The sequence below is a fragment of the Typopeltis vanoorti genome, chromosome 18 (assembly GCF_054136105.1).
Source record: "Typopeltis vanoorti isolate ZY-2024b chromosome 18, IOZ_Tvanoo_1.0, whole genome shotgun sequence".
NCBI classification, from domain to species: Eukaryota; Metazoa; Arthropoda; class Arachnida; order Uropygi; family Thelyphonidae; genus Typopeltis; species Typopeltis vanoorti.
Window position 1 is genome coordinate 108,459,813 of NC_143566.1, and position 21,588 is coordinate 108,481,400.

At 34.1% G+C, this 21,588-nt stretch overlaps 1 protein-coding gene across 2 annotated transcripts in view; it reads right to left on the reverse strand.

Annotated features, from left to right (window-relative positions):
• Positions 1–21,588, reverse strand: part of Nup44A (nuclear pore complex protein Nup44A) — a 114,014-nt gene that overhangs the window by 34,297 nt on the left and 58,129 nt on the right. For both annotated transcript variants that reach the window (XM_090408060.1, XM_090408061.1), the window contains exon 7: positions 21,021–21,105. In XM_090408060.1, the coding sequence (XP_090264186.1) occupies positions 21,021–21,105 (85 nt within the window). The remainder of the gene's footprint in view (positions 1–21,020; positions 21,106–21,588) is intronic.

A 21,588-nucleotide genomic window follows, 5' to 3' on the forward strand; every position in this document is an offset into this window, starting at 1 on the left:
CCATGCAGAAGCTTTAGCAAGGTCATCTCTACCTATAGGAGTTGCCAAAGGGTGTGCCACCTTTTTATTAAATTACTCTGGATTTAGAGAAAGATGTTAAAAGTATATTTTTCACTTGGTTAGACTATAATAAATTTAGTTTAATCCTTTATCCACCTTTGCAACGAGTTGCCCGGTGTTGTACCACCTTACCTCAGTCCTGAAGATATTTTCAGGCACAAACTTTGTTTGCTCACACTTGGATAAAGGATTAAACATATTTATTATAGACTAAAGTACGCAAAGATTATTGAAGAAAAAATGAAAGAGTTTGAGAACAGGAACAAAACTTTAGAGATTCAGTGGCAAGCCTTGAAGAAAACCCTGATTGATTCAGCAAGAGGGGCATGTGATGAGGTTGTCTGCAAGGATAGAAAAATCAGAACTCCATGGTGGACACAGGAAGTTAAAGAGGCAGTGAAGGAAAGGAAGAAAGCATATCAAAAGTTCCTGGCAAATAAGTCAGCTTGTGCCCTTAGAGAATACAGAGAGAAATGTAAGAAAGCTAAATATTGTGTAAAACTAGCTAAACAAAAGTCATGAGAGGACTTTGACAAGAACATAGAAAATAAATATCAAGAAGATGGCAAAATATTTTGGAGGTTGTTGAAGAAGCTTAGAAATGAAGGAAAGAGTGCTGTAAAAGGAATTAGAGATGATAAAGGTGACATGAAAACAGGAGAAAAAGATATCCTTGAAATATTCAGTAATTGCTTAGAAAAATTGCAAAATGAAACAAGCAGTGATAGCACAGTGGTAAAAAACACTCAACAGGCATACAGTCAGGAATACATATCCATACTTGAAGTAGAAAAAGCCATCAAAGGCTTGAAATGTGGAATGGCAGCAGGAATAGATGATATTCGACCAGAAATGTTGAAGTATGGTGGTATACAAGTCGTACAGTGGCTGCACTGCATAGTTCAGAAAGCCTGGACAGAGGGATGAATTCCCGATGATTGGAGTAGAGCTCTCATAGTACCCATATATAAAAAGGGAAATAAAACTGAATGTGAGAATTACAAAGGTATTTACCTACTGAGTGTTCCTGGCTAGATCTATGCAAGTATACTTGAGAAATGGTTGAGAAGAATTGTGGAAGAAAAGCTTGGTGAAGAACAAGCTAGATTCAGCCCAATTAGAGGCTGTCAGGATCAGATCTTCACTTTATGACAAATAGTCGAGAAAGCATGGGAAAATAACAAAGGTCTGTATTTAAGTTTTGTAGATCTGAAAAAGGCATATGACAAGGTGCCAAGAGAGAAGCTATTCAATACACTACAGTTATATGGTGGCACTGGGGCATTATATCAAGCAACACTTAGTCTTTATTTGAGTTGTAAGTCGGCATTCAGAATTGAAGGAAGTACAGGAAGATGGTTTAATTTTAAATCTGGTGTGAGACAAGGATGTACATTATCCACTCTGTTATTCATTATCTATATGGATCACATTATGAAGGAAAGTTGTATTAAACATGATATCAAAATTGGAGATGTTAATGTCAGCTCTTTGCTTTATGCAGACAATGTTATACTTATCAATAAATCCGCTACGAGTCTGCAATATTCCTTGACTAAATTGAATAACTGTTGTAATAGATATGGTATGAAGGACAGCAATAAAAAGACAAAGACAATGAAAATAGGCAGAATCTTTGAAAATGTCAACTGCCTTGTGAACGGAGAACCTGTTGAATATAGACAACAGAATCAATAAAGCTGGTATAGTACGAAGTCAACTGAATAAATTCATATGGAATAAGAGAGAATTAGTCGGAATACTAAATTAGCTGTATACAAGACAGTGCTCAAACCAGTTTTAACTTATGGATCTGAGAGCTGGGTCATAAGTAAAACTCTTGACCAAAGACTAGAGGACCACAGACACGAGAATCTGAGAAAGATTTGAAGCGTGAACAGATAGCATCAATGGCAATATCATATAAAAATTAGGATATTAGGAAAGAACTTCACATTGTCAGCATCCAGGAATGCGTTAGCAGAGCTAATCTCAGATGGTATGGTCATTTAAACAGAATGGGTGAGGAAAGATTGGCAAAACAAGTGTTCTCTGCCAGGTTGGCAGCAAAACGACCCAGAGAAAGTCCAAGATATAAGTGGATTGATACAGTACAAAGTGCCTTAGACGATATAAATGTAAGATCTGATAATGATAATATTGGAGTCTTGACAAGTAATAGACTGATTTGGAGGAAAATTGTAGATAGGAAGTTAGTAATGATGTAAATTTTTCATGTAGTACTATCATATCCTGTACACCCCTTGAGGGTACGTAGCAGGAATTTGATGATGAAGTATCAAAAATGCCTTTGGTAGGAATATGGAAAATAAATATTAGAAAAGTAACAAAATATCCTCGATATGGAGGAAAGAATACTGTAAATGGAATATTCTACATGTAACATTACTAAATGAAACAAGAAGTGACAAAAAGACGATTGTAAACATTCAAGAGGGATGTAATCAGAATACCTATCAATCAAAAACATGAACCATGAAAAGGCAGCTGCATTAGATAAGATTACACTAGAAATGCTCAAATAAGGAGGTATAATAGCTCATCATCATCATCATCATCAAATTCCTGCCATGTAAACTCAAGGGATGTACAGGATATAATAGTACTACATGAAAAGAATTACATCATTACTAACTTCCAATCTACAATTTTCCTTCAAATCAGTCTGTTACTTGTCAAGACTCCAACATTATCAGATCTTGTTTTTCTATCGTCTAAGGCACTTTGTAGCGTATAAATCCACCTATACCTTGGTCTTCCTCTGGGTCGTTTTGCTGCCAACCTGGCAGAGAACACTTGTTTTGCTAATCTTTCTTCGTCTATTCTGTTTAAGTGACCATATGACCTGAGATTAACTCTGCTAACACATTCCTGGATGTTGACAATGTCAAGTTCTTTCCTAATATCCTCGTTTTTAATTTGATATTGCCATTGATACTATCTGTTCACGCCTATAATCTTTCTCAGGACTCTCATATCTGCGGTCTCTAGTCTTTGGTCTAAATTAGCTACACTGTCTTGTAGCTAATTTAGTGTTCCGACTAATTTCTCTCTTATTCCATATGAATTTATTCAAATGACTTCCTACCATACCAGCTTTGCTGATTCTGTTGTCTATTTCTATATTTAATTTACCATCTTCAGTAAAAATCATGCCTAAGTAGCTGAAATGTTTCACTTGTTTCCACAGATTCTTCATTCACAACATAATTGACATTTTCAATGATTCTGCCTATTTTCATTGTCTTTGTCTTTTTATTGCTGACCTTTATACCATATCTATTACAAGAGCTATTCAATTTAATCAGAGAATCTTGCAGACTTGTAGCGGATTTATTTAGAAGTATAACATCATCTGCATAAAGCAAAGAGCTGACATTAACATCACCAATTTTGATATCATGTTTAATAACACTTTCCTTCATAATGTGATCCATATAGATAATGAATAACAGAGTGGATAATGTACATCCTTGTCTCACACCAGATTTAACATTAAACCATCTTCCTGTACTTCCTTCAATTCTAACTGCTGACTTACAACTCAAATAAAGACTAAGTACTGCTTGATATAATGCCCCATTGACATATATATATATACGCTACACTTATATGGTATTGAATAGCTTCTCTCTTGGCACCTTGTCATATGCCTTTTCCAAATCGACAAAACTTAAATACAGATCTCTGTTATATTCCCATGCTTTCTCGACTATTTGTCGTAAAGTGAAGATATGATCCTGACAGCCTCTATTTGGCCTGAATCCAGCTTGTTCTTCACCAAGATTTTCTTCCACAATTCTTCTCAACCGTTTCTCAAGTATACTTACATAGATCTTGCCAGGAACACACAGTAGGGAAATACCTCTGTAATTCTCACATTCAGTTTTATTTCCCTTTTTATATATGGGTACTATGAGAGTTTTACTCCAATCATCGGGAATTAGTCCCTCTGTCCAGGCTTTCTGAACTATGCAGTGCAGCCACTGCAAGACTTTTATACCACCATACTTCAACATTTCTGGTCGAATATCATCTACTCCTGCTGCCTTTCCACATTTCAAGCCTTTGATGACTTTTTCTACTTCAAGTATGGATATGTATTCCTTATTGCATGCCTGGTCAGTGTTTTTTTACCACTGTGCTGTCATCACTGCTTGTTTCATTTAGCAGTTTTTCAAAGTAATTACTCCATACTTCAAGGATATCTTTTTCTCCCATTTTCATGTCACCTTTTTCATGTCTAACTCCTTTTACAGCACTCTTTCCTCTATTCCTAAGCCTCTTCAACAACCTCCAGAATATTTTGCCACCTTCTTGATATTTATTTTCTACATTCTTGCCAAAGTCCTCCCATGACTTTTGTTTAGCTAGTTTTACACAGTGTTTAGCATTCTTGCATTTGTCTCTGTATTCTCTAATAGCGCAAGCTGACTTATTTGACAGGAAATTTTGATATGCTTTCTTCTTTTCCTTTACTGCCTTTTTAATTTCCTGTGTCCACCGGGGGGGGGGGGATGCTTAATGATCAAAGCTGTATAACTGAGAGGAGACCTCCACATAGCCTTTAAAGGAATGCGGAGAACCGACCAGGGCTTCTGACATAATGTCCAATCTTCACCTTCTCGTGGTGCACCCTGTTGGGTGTCTACTTGGATACTGAATGAACAAGGATGGGCTGGCAATTTGGGATTTAGCCGAACCAAATTGTATTCTTATTGATTAAACCAAAATAAAAAATGATGGAATAATAGCTGTGCTGCATAATTCAGAAAGTCTGGTCAGAAGTGTTAATTTCAGATGAATGGAATAGAGCTCTCATAGTAACTAATCTATAAAAAGGAAATAAAGCTGAATGTGGGAATTACAGAGGAATTTCTGTACCAAGTGTTCCAGGTAAGACTTATATAACAAGCATACTCAAAAAGAAGGAAAAACTGTGGAAAGGAAACTTGGAGAAAAACAGGCCGGTTCATGTCGAATAAGAGTTATCAGGATCAAATTTTCACTTGAACATAAGCAGTTCAGAAATCATGGAAATAGATGGATCTATATTTAAGTTTTTGTAGATCTGGAAATCACACAGTTTCAAGAGTAGAGCTGTTGAAAACACTACAAATATATGGTGTAAATGGGGTAGTATATATCAAGCAATACATAATTGAATTGTAAGTCAGAAGTTAGATGGAATGAGGTACAGGAAGGTGGTATATTCCTAAATAGATCCAGGACAAATCCACAGGATTTCATAACTAAATTGAATAATTGCTGTAACGAATTTGGCATGAAAATTGGTAATAAAAAGCAAAGCTATTAAAATATGCAGAACACTGAACACATTAGCTGTATCCTTAATAGAAAATCTATAAAACAAGTAAAACATTTAAATTATTTTGGAACAGTTTTTAGAGAAAATGGATAATCAAATATTGATTCTCCATAAATACACAATCATAGAATTAGCAAATCAGCTGAATAAATTTATCATCATCATCATCATCATCATCAAATTCCTGCCATGTACCCTCAAGGGGTGTACAGGATATGACAGTACTACATGAAAAAATTACATCATTACTAACTTCCTATTATAAATTTTCCTCCAAATCAGTCTGTTACTTGTCAAGACTGCAACATTATCAGATCGTATATTTCTATAGTCTAAGGCACTTTCTACCGTATCAATCCACCTATATCTTGGTCTTCCTCTGGGTCGTTTTCCTGCCAACCTGGCAGAGAACACTTGTTTTGCTAATCTTTCCTCTCCCATTCTATTTAAATGACCATACCATCTGAGATTAGCTCTGCTAACGCATTCCTGGATGCTGACAATGTCAAGTTCTTTCCTAATATCCTCATTTTTAATATGATATTGCCATTGATGCCATCTGTTCACGCCTCTAATCTTTCTCAGGACTCTCATATCTGCGGTCTCTAGTCTTTGGTAAAGTGTTTTATTTCTGACCCAGCTCTCAGATCCATAAGTTAAAATTGGTTTGAACACAGTCTTGTATACAGCTAATTTAGTGTTCCGACTAATTTCTTTCTTATTCCATATGAATTTATTTAATTGACTTCCCACGATACCAGCTTTGCTGATTCTGTTGTCTATTTCTATATTTAGTTTACCATCTTCAGTAAAAATTGTGCCTAAGTAGCTGAAATTTTTTACTTGTTCCACAGGTTCTCCATTCACAACACAGTTGACATTTTCAATGATTCTGCCTATTTTCATTGTCTTTGTCTTTTTATTGCTGACCTTCATACCATATCTATTACAACAGCTATTCAATTTAGTCAGAGAATCTTGCAGACTTGTAGCGGATTTATTTAGAAGTATAACATCATCCGCGTAAAGCAAAGAGCTGACATTAACATCTCCAATTTTGATATCAGGTTTAATACCATATTCCTTCATAATGTGATCCATATAGATAATGAATAACAGAGGGGATAATGTACATCCTTGTCTCACACCAGATTTAACATTAAACCATCTTCCTGTACTTCCTTCAATTCTAACTGCTGACTCACAACTCAAATAAAGACTAAGTATTGCTTGATATAATGCCCCATTGACACCATATAACTGCAGCGTATTGAATAGCTTCTCTCTTGGCACCTTGTCATATGCCTTTTCCAAATCGACAAAACTTAAATACAGATCTTTGTTATTTTCCCATGCTTTCTCGACTATTTGTCGTAAAGTGAAGATCTGATCCTGACAGCCTCTATTTGGCCTGAATCCAGCTTGTTCTTCACCAAGCTTTTCTTCCACAATTCTTCTCAACCGTTTCTCAAGTATACTTGCATAGATCTTGCCAGGAACACTCAGTAGGGAAATACCTCTGTAATTCTCACATTCAGTTTTATTTCCCTTTTTATATATGGGTACTATGAGAGCTCTACTCCAATCATCGGGAATTCGTCCCTCTGTCCAGGCTTTCTGAACTATGCAGTGCAGCCACTGTAAGACTCTTATACCACCATACTTCAGCATTTCTGGTCGAATATCATCTACTCCTGCTGCCTTTCCACATTTCAAGCCTTTGATGGCTTTTTCTACTTCAAGTATGGATATGTATTCCTGACTGCATGCCTGGTCAGTGTTTTTTATCACTGTGCTGTCATCACTGCTTGTTTCATTTAGCAGTTTTTCAAAGTAATTACTCCATACTTCAAGGATATCTTTTTATCCTGTTTTCATTTCACCTTTATCATCTCTAATTCCTTTTACAGCACTCTTTCCTCCATTCCTAAGCTTCTTCAACAACCTCCAGAATATTTTGCCACCTTCTTGATATTTATTTTCTATATTCTTGTCAAAGTCCTCCCATGACTTTTGTTTAGCTAGTTTTACACACTGTTTAGCTTTCTTACATTTGTCTCTGTATTCTGTAAGAGTAAAAGCTGACTTATTTGCCAGGAACTTTTGATATGCTTTCTTCTTTTCCTTTACTGCCTCTTTAACTTCCTGTGTCCACCAGGGAGTTCTGATTTTTTTATTTTTGCACACAACCTCACCACATGCCTCTCTGGCAGAATCAATCAATGTTTCCTTCAGAGTTTGCCACTGAATCTCCAAGGTTTGATTCCTGTTCTCAAACTCTTTCATTTTCTTTTCAATAATATTTCTGTATTTTAGTCTACAGTTTACATCTGAGAGCTGCTCAACTTTTATTCGCTTTAAAACTTTCTTACATGTTATTCTTTTCAATATGAAATTCAATTTTATCCTGCTCAAGACTAAATAGTGATCACTTCCAATTTCAAATCCTCTGTACACTCTGGTGTCCTGCACCAGGGAGAAAACATCACTATCAACAATAACATAGTCAATGAGACTTTTCTTATTCCTAGCCTCTTCTCTCCATGTGAATTTGTGCACATTTTTATGTTGGAACATGGTGTTAGTAATAACCAGTCCATGTCCTGAGCAGAAATCCAACAGATATTTGCCATTATTATTAGCTTTGCTCTTTTCTCCAAATTTTCCCAAAATATTTTTGTATGTCTCACAATCATTTCCTACTCTACTATTTAGATCCCCAACAAGGACCAACTTTTCCTTTTTCATTGTGTCAGTTGCTTTTTCTAAAGCCTCAAAAAATTCCTCCACTTCTACCTTAGTAGAACCTTCTGTGGGACCATAGGCACAAATAAGTCTCATTGTCCAGTTCCCCATTCTCATGTTTGCCCACATTACTCTACTTGAGGCTGACTGCCATTCAAGAAGATTAGCCTTGTATTTTGTGTTGAATACTATGGCTACTCCTTCTTTTCCTTGATTGTTATTGCCTGAATATAACATTTTGTATTTATTGCTCAGAAAGATCTCACCAGTTTTGGTCTTTTTTGTTTCAGTCACCCCTATTATGTCGATCTGATACTTATCTAATTCCTCAGCTAGCTCCATTTCTTTGCCATTCAGGCTTCTTACGTTGATAGTACCGATCTTTAACTCTGGTGATGTTGAGTTGGGGTTTGTTTTCAGATTTGTTCCAGTAGCTGACTTTTCGCTGTTCGCCCTGGTTCCCTGGCGAAAACAACGGGGGCCTTGTTTAACCGGGCGACGCCCCAGCCAGCATGAAATTTTGTCATGTTGTACCATCATTTTTTTTATGGAAGAAAAATGAAATAAGTAAAAATATGAAGTGGTAATCAAACTAATTTTAACTTATGGATTTGAGAGCTTGATTAAAAGCAAAAAAGTTGAGAAGAATTAGGGGAGTAAACAGATGAAATCTACAGCAGAGTCACATTAAAAATGAAAATATTATATTATCAAAGTTTGAAAACAAATACCTATTAATATTAAGTAATATTAATATATATTAAGTAATATTAATATTGAATGTTATGCATCTTTTTTAACGTTATTGAATGGAGTTTAAGAATTTAAAGTATTTTTTCCCCTCTAAAATGGATTTAAATAAAAAAAAAAAACGAATGTTCACATTGAAAAAACAACTTTGTGTGAGCATTAAGAAAAAAATATGTTAAAAAATGGTGGAAACACTCCATAAGTCACATTGTACAGTTTTTGATGTGTTTAATTAAAATTAAAGTTTAGTTCCTATAGTAAATTTATTTTATATTTTTAACAGATGTTTTAGTGGTATGTATAAATTATGCAATGTACATTATAATATTTTATTCATACTTATAAATTATAATAACATTTTCATACACCATTTACAAGTTTGTTATTAATATATATTTTTAAAATACATTTCATTTAATGGATTTTTGGCTAGAGCAGACACCCCTTCCCCCAATTAGTCTGTTTAATCGAGGGCCTGCTGTATATATAAACTAACATCTATTGTATATAAAATTTTGAAGCATATCAGTTCAGATATTAGAGAAAAACTAAATAAAAGCAGTCAAATAAAAATAGAATTTATAAATTTCATTCAGAATTATGAATTATGGACTGATAATAATTATTTAAAAAATCTAGCAAACAGATGTTTAAAAATAAAAAAGGATAAAAATATTTATTAAAATAAAGAGCCAAAATGCTTCCTTTCCTTTTCTTTTATCCTTTTCAAAGGATAAAAATATAACAATAGAAGAATTAGAAATTAGTTTAAAAGAAACAAAACAAAAACATGGAAAATAACACGGAGAAGATAACTTTGAGCTCAGAATTATATAATCATGCAGGGAAAAGATTTAGAAAGAAATCTGTTATTTTTAAATAAAGTTTATTCAACAGGAAATCTGCCAAAATAATGAAAAACAGTAATTTCCATTCATAAAAAACAGCAATAAAGACAAACCAAAAAATATAGAGGTACAAGCTTTCTAAATTCCTGTTATATAACATATAGTAAAATATTAAATAAAAAACTTGCAAAATATTTTGGAAGCACAGAATGGTTTTAGAATGGATGTGCATGTATAGATCCAGCTTTTTGTCTAAAATTAATAATAATAATAATAAAAAATTTAAAAAAATAAAGAGTACGGTCTGGAAACACACATCACATTTATTGATTATGAAAAAGGATTTGATAAGATAAAAATAAACATTTTATTCAACATATTACAAAACAAAAAAAAAAAAAGACAAATACCAAATAGCATTCTAAGAGCTATTATATGCATATACAAAGAAGATGAAATATGGATAAGATTGACCTCTGAACTATCATCTTGGAAAAAAAACAAGAATTTAGACAAGGATGTCCCTATATGGAATTCTATTTAATATTTATTTAAATGAAGTAATAATAAAATGGAATACAAAAATTATCAAGATATTAAACTATCCTGTAATGTGAATTTAAATACTCCTCTTTATTGATGACCAGATGATAATTACAGACTCTGGAGATAATCTTCAAAAAGCTATTCTCAATCTAAAAGAAATGGCTGAAGATTTCAGAATGATAACCTCAACAGAAAAATCAAAAACAATGGCTTTTAAAGATTAAGATCCAATTAGAAGCAATAAATACCAAAATTTTAGAACAAGTTAATTCGTTTACATATTTAAGATGCATAATTTGCCAGAATTTAAGATGCATAATTGCCAGCAAAGGTTGGTCGATTGGTAGAGCCTCTGCTACTAATAGCTCACATAAAAAGTTAGCAAGTTTGAGCACGGTTAGTAGTTGGAAGGGGATGATGCTGTTGTCACACTCCCCTCGATGAGTCTTTGAACTCCCTGGAGGTGTCTCATAATAATAATAATTTCATATGAAAAGGACAAATATGAAAATTGCCAAATACCTAAAAATAATAGATATAATAAACCTGATACAAAAGCAGACTCAACTAAAATTATATAATATACTAGCTTATCAACTCTACGATGTGGAAATGAAATTTGGACAATAAAACAAAAATATAAGCAAAGATTAATGGCAGTTGAAATGATTCTGAGGAAACAGGCAAAATATATCTTATATGACCATAAAAGAGACGAAGAAGTAATGAAAAAATTAAACTAGAAACCAATAATAGAGAAATAAAGAAATACAACTGGCTGAAGCATGTTAACAGAATGCAAATGAAAGACAACTCAAACAAGTTCCACAAAAACCATCAGGAAAAAAAACACAATCCATCGAAAAGACTTGCAGATGGCTACTGAGACTGGAACAAGCCATAATAGACCTAAATCCTTGAAATGCATAATGATCATGATAATGAAATCTGACAATGAATTCAAAAAATTATCAAGACTGAATGGACACTCCTGGACGTTCCACCATCATGCTCACTTATTGTATATACTACAGGTTTTAATTCTCTAATTTTAATTCTTAATCTTTTAAAATCTATATATTTTTTTATTCATTATCTTCATTGTTTGTGTTATTCATGTTTTACTTCTGCTTTTTTAATATATTTATATGCTCATTTATTGGTTATTCAAATTTAACATTATTTCCAGTCTCATACTATTCACCTGTCAAGTTCTGTACTAAAAATGAGATATTCATATCAGCAAAAATATTCAGATATGTTTAATTAGTATAAATTTAGTACTCTTTCTAATATAATACATTTTAATTTGTAAACTCAATTTTTATTCTATAAATTGGAATATAAAGGAAGTGTGTTGAGTTTCCAACTGAACCCCAAATTTTTGATACATCAACCACAGATCTTAACCTGTTCCAAATTATGAAAGAATTTGTATGATTCCATCTTCCATAAGGGAGGTGTTTGTGTCTTTGTGTGATGTGATATTCCTTTCCAAAGGATGTCCAATCTAAAGTTCACCTATTTAATCTTCTGTAGCTTAAAGATTTCTTTGCTAATTTTGTTTCGTTCATCTGCTGTCTCTACTGTTCTCCCAACTCTGAAAATCATTTTGACCTCTTTGACTTCCTATTATCAAAGCTCAATTTCATTCAGTCCAAATTTCCAAACAATTAAGTCACCTTTCTTGGTGATTTCAATGTCCAAAGTTCTAACTGGCTCCCTTTTTCGAATTTCACTGACCAAGCTGAAAGAGAGGCAAAGATTTTGGCTGCAAGCAATGACCTATTCCAGGTCATTGCTTGCAGCCAGGAACATTCCAGGAATTATGTTTAGATAAATGCTCCTGATAACTAATATTTAAGGAATTGACAGCGTATACTAGAAATATAGATTAAATAAACTTTAATATATACTTTCCGATATTTCGGCGAACGTCACGTTGCCATCTTCTTGGGAACTTACTACAAAGACACGTGCACACAAGTACTAATAACGGCAAATGAGACTGAAGCTAGGAAGCTAGCGTTTTCCTAAAGCCCTGATGGTGCCCCCTGGCGGGCTATATTGGTAGTTCTTGGCCTTTGGGCTGAAGTTCTTCTGATAAAAGTTTCCCAAATTTGGGGCAGTCTCATGCATCCAAATTTGTTGAGGTTTGGCATGTTCCTAAGGACCGAGGCTGATTCCATGAATAGTCTTTCATACTTGAACTTGCTGCGGTGTATTACTGTGGCTTTCTTCCATCTTATTCTGTGGCGAGTATCCAGAGCGTGGTCTGCAAGCCCAGAGTGGCTGTACTGGTGAAATCGGATGTAATCCTTGTGTTCTGAGATTCTGATATTTGCTGTCCTGCCTGTTTGGCCAAAGTAGGACAGTTTACAGCTGCAAGGGACCTGGTATACACCAGGTAGGTCTAGGGGAAGTAGTTGGTCGTTGGTGGAGCGGATAAGGGATGCCAGTTTTCTATGTGGTCTGTAACAAGTGGTCAAGTCATGTTTTTTTTAAGATTTTATTGATTTTTTCCAAGGTGCCTCGGATGTAGGGAATGGTGATGGATTTAGAGTAATCTTTATTGTGAAGGGGAGGGGGTGGTGGGTTGTGGATAACTGGGTTAAGTATTTTTTGGAGGTGGTAGCCGTTGGCTGAGAAAGTGTCACGGATGTGATTTAGTTCAGTGGTTAGGGCTTGATCATTAGAACAGATTATTTTTGCCCTGTTGAATAATGTTTTAATAACTCCATATTGTTGTGAGGGGGGGTGGTGGGATTGTTGGTGAATGTATCTGCCTGTATGGGTGGGTTTTCTATAAACTGAGAAAACCAAGGTTCCATCAGGTTGGCGGGTGACTAGTGTGTCTAGGAAGGGGAGGTTATTGTTTTCCTCTTTTTTCAGGGTGAATTTGATTCTAGGGTGTTGGTTGTTTAAGTGTGTTAGGAAGGAGAGGAGTGTCTCCTCCCTATTCACGAATGTCCCCCTCAAAGAAACCTTAGAGCTAATCCAAGCTAAATTTCCTCCCGATATCTCAGCCCTATTTCAGTTTACAATGAACTCAGGCTATTTCGTTTGGCAGGAAAAATTCTACAAACAGATAGAGGGGACAGCCATGGTTCACCACTTTCCCCACCCTTGGCCAACTTCTTCATGGAGACGTTTGAAGAGAAAGCCTTAAACTCAGCCCCACAAAAACCTACCATATGGCTTCGCTACGTTGATGATGTTTTCGCTATAAGGCCACATGGCCCGGATTCACTCCTCTCCTTCCTAACACACTTAAACAACCAACACCCTAGAATCAAATTCACCCTGGAAAAAGAGGAAAACAATAACCTCCCCTTCCTAGACACACTAGTCACCCGCCAACCTGATGGAACCTTGGTTTCCTCAGTTTATAGAAAACCCACCCATACAGGCAGATACATTCACCAACAATCCCCCCCCCCCTCACAACAATATGGAGTTATTAAAACATTATTCAACAGGGCAAAAATAATCTGTTCTAATGATCAAGCCCTAACCACTGAACTAAATCACATCCGTGACACTTTCTCAGCCAACGGCTACCCCCTCCAAAAAATACTTAACCCAGTTATCCACAACCCACCACCCCCTCCCCTTCACAATAAAGATTACTCTAAATCCATCACCATTCCCTACATCCGAGGCACCTTGGAAAAAATCAATAAAATCTTAAAAAAACATGACTTGACCACTTGTTACAGACCACATAGAAAACTGGCATCCCTTATCCGCTCCACCAAAGACCAACCACTTCCCCTAGACCTACCTGGTGTATACCAGGTCCCTTGCAGCTGTAAACTGTCCTACTTTGGCCAAACAGGCAGGACAGCAAATATCAGAATCTCAGAACACAAGGATTACATCCGATTTCACCAGTACAGCCACTCTGGACTTGCAGACCACGCTCTGGATACTAGCCACAGAATAAGATGGAAGAAAGTCACAGTAATACACCGCAGCAAGTTCAAGTATGAAAGACTATTCATGGAATCAGCCTCGGTCCTTAGGAACATGCCAAACCTCAACAAATTTGGATGCATGAGACTGCCCCAAATTTGGGAAACTTTTATCAGAAGAACTTCAGCCCAAAGGCCAAGAACTACCAATATAGCCCGCCAGGGGGCACCATCAGGGCTTTAGGAAAACGCTAGCTTCCTAGCTTCAGTCTCATTTGCTGTTATTAGTACTTGTGTGCACGTGTCTTTGTAGTAAGTTCCCAAGAAGATGGCAACGTGACGTTCGCCGAAATATCGGAAAGTATATATTAAAGTTTATTTAATCTATATTTCTAGTATACGCTGTCAATTCCTTAAATATTAGTTATCATGTTTAACCAGCATATAAGCCTCTCAACAAGAATAAATGCTCCTGTTGGTAATTCAGATCACATTCTCATCCAAGCTTCATCTTAGTGCGAGCTTTGAGGACATCCTTCCTTCATTCAACCATTCACAACACATATTCATGCCAAGTGGGAGGAAATGACTTTTACTACTCCTTTCTGTGGTCATACTACTGTTTTCATTCTTCAGATCCAGACACTTGTGATTTTGTTACAGAAATAATCCATTTGGAATGGAGGTTTTCATTCCTCACTCTGTTTTCAAAATTCCCATTTTATATCTAAACCATAGTTTTCCAAGAAGAGTGCTAGAGTGGTTTAAAAAAAAGTCCATCACAAGCGGCTTGCGTCCAAAACACCAACTTCCTTCACAGCCTACGCACTTGCAAAATCATCATTAAAAGGGCTATGTCCAACAAGGATAAATGTAGAAAATTTTCTGCTTGTGCCATTGGTAGTTGTGCCTTGTGGCCCTTTGCCAAAGCTGTTGGGCACAACTTCTGCCCAACTCTGCTACCTCCTTTTTCTCACCCTATTGGTAGCACTGTATCATCACCTACAAGGCTGACATTCTTCTCTTCCAACTCCTTAACAGATGACCATGGCAAATTACCTCCTCCTCTTTGCCTAGAACAGGTGTGGAGCATGCATGCCAAATGTGGCACACAACAACTTTTTTCCAGTACGCAACCCAGGGCTTTCCTTAAAAAAGAATTAAATAAATAAATACATATCCAACATCTTCGCTGAGTTGTATATTTTAACTTAATAGAATACAATTTTATTAAGTAGAATGATACCAAATAAAAATGTATAATAAGTAATAAGAAATGAAACAAACATCCTATTTCCAAGCCATCTATCTCTGCGATATACTGACCTACAAGTTTTGTCCCGTTCAGTTGTTGCATCATTCACCATGCAGCCAGACATGGCATGACTCCTTTACCATCATTTTATATATTTTTTCATGTTTCATAAAGAATTTATCAGTTTTTGAAAGTGTGTATACATGTGGATTTGGATTTAATTAAATTGTAAGTCATTAAAATATGGATTGGAAGTATTTATTGTCAATTAATATATTTAATTTATTAGATTAAAATACAAGTCTTCTTTACATTGCCATAAACATAAGTTATTGTTAAAGCTACGTGAAATGTATTATCAATATTCAGGATTATGAAGTGTTATCTGCACGTGATTAGATGGCATGCGTACCCCCCTCTCTTCATTTGCATGTGTGTGGGTAAGCTTCTAATTGTACTAATTTTTGGTTTGTTTAAATGTGATAGGTGTATGCAGAGAGTGATTATGATGAGATTTTCTGAGTCCAAATTATAATTTTTGTCAGTGTCCATACATTTCTGTTCACAAAATAGAAATACTAGCAAAATGGAGAAAGGAAGTAAATAAGAAAAAACAAGAAATAGAACACATATAGAAAACAGAATGCTATACCAATCATGATTAAGAGATTACCTAAAAGAAGCCCAAAGTGAAGATATAGAAGAATGGAAAACGTTAATAAAGATAATTCATAAGGCAGCCTCTGAAGTCCTTAGAAAGAAAAACATTAAAAATCTGGAACACAGATATAGAAAATGCAATAAAAGAAACACAAATGACATACAAATCACTCCTTCAAAAGAAATGTAGCTAAAACCATAGAAGAGAAAGCTCACCAAGATGCTTGGGACAATTTATTAATAAAATAGAAGAAGACACGACATAGCCTACAAAATATTAAGGAAATTAAACAATGAAGAAAGAGATACAGCACAAATCAAAATAATACAAGAGAAATATGGATAGAACATTATTCTTATAATGTTCTATCCATATTTAATATCAGTTTTTCTGTTATTAAACCCAAATTTAATAACAGAAAATAATAATGAAGAAAACAGCACACTGAACCAATAAAATTGGAAGAACTAAAAGAAGCAATAAAAGTATCAAAAAATAGAAAATAAACTAGAATAGATGACATAAATACAGAGCTTTGGAAACATGGTGGAGAATATTTATATCATAGATTCTTAAAATTAATAAATAACTGTTGGAGGAAATGTGAGGTTCTATCAGATTGATTAAAAGCTAAGGTTATATCTATATTTAAGAATGAGACAGAGATGATTGTGGAAATTACAGAGGAATAATTTTATTAAATACAGGATACAAAATTTACATAAAATCCTGAATAAAAGACTTAGAAATATTGCAAACAATCTACTCTAAGAACAAAACGGTTTCAGACATGGAAGATCATCATATATAGACAATATTTATGTGCTAAAACAAATTATTGAAAAAACACGAGAATTTAATTTAGAGACTCACATGGCTTTTATAGATTACAAGAAAGCTTTGATAAAATATACAGAGAAAAACTATGAATATAATGAAAAACAAGGATATCCATTACATTTGGTACAAGCTAATACAAAGTTTATATAAACATACAAAAATACAGTTAGGTAATAAATTAACAGAAGAGATTGAAATAAATCAGGGAGTCAGACAGGGAGGTAGCTTATCTCCAACTCTATTCAATATATATATAGATCAAATTATTAAAATATGGAAAACAACAATAAAACAAGGTATCCAGTTAACCAGAACTGTTATCGATACAATGCTGTATGCAGATGATCAGATTATATTACAAGATAATGAAGATGACCTTCAAACATCAGTTTACGAAGCAAACAAAATGAGCCAATAATACAATTTAAAAATTTTACAAAAGAAAACAAAAGTCATGGTATTTAAAGGTCAGGATCATGTTAGATCAAAAATAGTTATAGAAAATAAAATATTAGAAAAGATGACACAGTTTAAGTATTTAGGCTGCATAATAACATAGCTAAAAGATAAAGATGAAAAAATAAATAAAGAAATTTGAGAAAATCTGTGGAACAATTAAAAGGACACTGAAAGGACACTAAAATTTTTATAAAGCAATGGCCACTCCCACTCTGTTATATGGTTCAGAAACATGGATGGTTAAAAAGAAAGATGAAAGTGAAATACAAGCTGCAGAGATGAGATTTTTAAGAACAATTAAAGGATGCACAAAATTGAACCACATAAGAAATGAAGACATCAGAAAAGAACTAGATATTTATAACATAAATGAAAAGATCAAAGAATATAGAGAAGAAATGGAAAGAACATCCATCTAGAATGGAAAGATACTGGCTACCAAAAGAGGTGGATAGATATAGACCAAAGAGAGAGAGAGAGAGACTAGAATAAGATGGAAAGACCAGTGAAATTGGAACAGGAAAATGCCTAATCCTTGAAGAGAAGAACAAGAATTAATGTACATGGACATTACTTTTGCTCTTTCCCACAAGATAGTGTCCCTTTCCGGTGAATATACTTTGGAAAATGCAAGGCTAATAAGAGAATGTGATATTTGATAAAAAATTTAGAATTTAGTTTCCCAATTATACTGTCTTTCCATTTTCTATCTATTTACTCTGTTCACTTTAACATCCACACTAAATATTAAACTGAACAGTTAAGATGCTGTTAATCAATATTAGGAAAGGAAGTTTATATAGATTTATAAATAATTTCAGAATTTTTTATTTAAGTAAAAAAAAAAGCAGCTGCTTTAAAAATGCAAACAGGAATGACCACACATTAAATTCAGTTTTTCCAGACTTTGCTTCACAAGTCTTGCAAATACAACCAAGCAAAGACAGGAATATCTGTTCTTTAAATATTAATCTGCATAAGGTTTATTCAAAGGGTATTCACAATGATATGACTGCAGAAAAAAAATTTTTTTTTTAAATTACAGGATTTAAAGTTTAATCCCAAAATAATCCACTTCTGAAGCAACAATACACAGATGATCATTTCTGCTGCTGCAGAAAAAAATTTAGTAAACCCATTTGTAGGATGTCCAAAAATGTCAAATTTTTGGACATCCTACAAATATATAAAAACGATTGCAATTCCGTATGTAAGTGGCATCTCCAACAAGCTCGCCAATCTCCTCAAACAACACAAAATAAGAGTAGCATTTCAGCCTATAGATACTATTCGTAAACTACTAAGATCTCCAAAAGACAACCATCCTTTCTACAAATATGCTGGAGTCTATAATATTCCATGCTCATGTGGCTCTAATTACATCGGACAGACTTCGAGAAGCCTCGAAATCAGGCAAAAGGAGCACATTGGCTATGTCAAAAACAACAGACAGGACATTTCTGGCCTATCATCTCATTTCTCCACAACTAACCATGTTATCGAGTGGGACAAAAGCTGTTCCCCTTACTTAGAGGAAGATTACCATTCAAGAATGTTCAAAGAAGCAGCCATAGTCGCCCGTTCTACTGTGAACCTTAACAGAAATCAAGGCCTAATACTGCCAGAGATATGGAAAAACCCTAATCAGAGCCTTAAAAACGGAAGAAATGAGCTTTAATACAAACTACAGAAGGTTCCTCAGCAACAGCTAGCTGATCTTGTACACGCGATACGTGTTTCACTCACGTTCAATACTATTTTATTTGTAATTATTCTAGTCAGTTTTTATTCTTGTCAGTTTGCAGTTACGCATAATTGTGAGAGTGTTTTAACCTATATGTAAGTGCCCTGAAGAAGCCAACAGATAAGTGTGGCGAAACTAGTTGGTTCAGTTAATTAATAAAATTGATCAACACTTGATCGGTTAACCAAATATTATTATTTACTTATATATTTATGTCAAATTTTGTTTACTTGTCTTAAAATCTGTAGTTTTTCAGAATTTTCTGAGAAATAAAAATAATGCACAAAGCCAAATCAAGTGAATATGAATTAGTTTTATTTATGATACCCCATTTTTGCCTAAAAAATTCCTGACCAGTTGATATCTGATAAAATGGCTAAGCAAACAAGAGCACAAGGTGGATGGTTCATCTAATTGTTAATAATTTCAAAAAGAAGTATACATTTCTTTTTGTGATAGTTTCATCACTTTTCAATGCTGATGGTCGTTCAGGGAACATATCACCATTGAGAAGTTCTTGTGACTCTTACCTGATGACCAACAAAGACTTGTGGCATCCAATGAAAGAAATGGTTGTGCGATTTTTTTTTTTCATATGATATTTTCATAATCATAATTCACTTTTTTAAATGAAAATTCAATACAAAAATGTTGTTCTGCACTTTCAGACATGAAAATCACCATAAAAGAACCCCCCCCACACACACACTTTAGCTTATTGATTCAGCAGTTGTAGCAGACATGCTACAACAACCAGTGAACTTGCCTAAATATGGTAAGATCAGGTTAAGACAAAACAAGATGGGGTTGGAGGCATTAATATTAACTACATTATTTTTCTCTCATTGGAAAACATTATGTAAAATGGATAGAAATGATATATAAGATCTGATTGACAAGTATCCAGTTGGGAGTATTTTTTGTCACTATGCACTAATTAATCTACATAGACATGTTCAATGTTCTGGATTGTCATAATAATGAGAAAGGCTAATATCAAAATAAACATCCAATCCAAATACGTTTTGAATAGAGTTCATATACCATTTCCAATGAGAGAAGGATAATCTATTTGACTTCCATTCCTTCAACTTAATTTCTGTCACCTATCTATCTATCTATGATAAAATCTGGGTCATTTCTGGAACAATACCAACCTCTTTTGGCATAAATCTCTCTCTTTTACATTCTCATTCTATTTTCAGCATCTATAATGCTAACTTTTTCTTTGTAATTCATTACAACTTGAAATGCTTATGGTTTATATATCAAGGTCTACTGTAGACACACCTCTTTAAAGAAGCACACAGTTTCTTCTATGTGCTTCTTCCCTAAAAAGTTATGGTTCAGCTGAACTGGCATCTGTAATTCTGCCACTCTCTCCTCAAACTCTGTTAAGACTTCAGCAACAATCAGTTGACATCATTCATTTATAGTCCAACTTTGGACTTCTCTTTACCTACTTAAGTGCTTGACTCATCATAATATAGACTTACAATTTCAACTATCCACAAAATAAGATTTCAAAATTTAACTACAAGTCAACTTTCACTAGAGCAAACACATCATTATAAAACTCACTCACCATAACAATTATCAATAAGCACTAAACAAAGTCCCACAGGTACGATGCTTTTCTAAAGGAAATTCAAATCCTTTGAAATTTGCTTGTCACTATTTTCATTTAATTTATTTTTTCCTTTTACAGTAGTCCTTCCTCTATTTCAAAGCTTTTTCAATAGCCTCCAAAACAGAACAGTCCTTACAAGTTTGCAGTTTGCTACAGTGAGAATTGACTGTAGTAGATGAGTGAAGATTACATAAATACAAGTTGAAATAAAGTACCACCTGAGAATTGTGATGATCAAACTGAGCAGCATGCCTCATTTCGAACTTTGGAAGGCTTCCCTGAACTCCTGATGTTTGTTGATCTCTGAAATATTAAATTATTTCCTTATTTCATAATTTAAATAATAAATACATCATATACCACAAGATTAAAGTTTCATGCACAATTTCTTAGTTAATAAATAAAACACTGCTATCATTTAATTGACACAAACAAGATGGCAAAACCATATAGAATAAAATCATATTCTGCTGACTCTCACTATAGCAAACTTATTACCAAATGTCCCAGTCAAAGCACCATAGGAATAACTATGGAACTTTGGCTGTATTCTAGAAAAATAACAGAACTGGATAAATATAAACTAATTTGCCTGAAAAGTAAAATTGGATACTTATTTTCACTGTATTTAAGCTTTACAGCTATTCATAATGAAAATTATTCTTTCCACATTTCTTACAATTAAAATTTAGAGAATTCTTACAAAGGATATTTGATGCAGAAAAGTTGACATTATAAATAAGCTATTCTTTGGTCCCTATGAGTTTGCTATAGTGAAAGTTTACT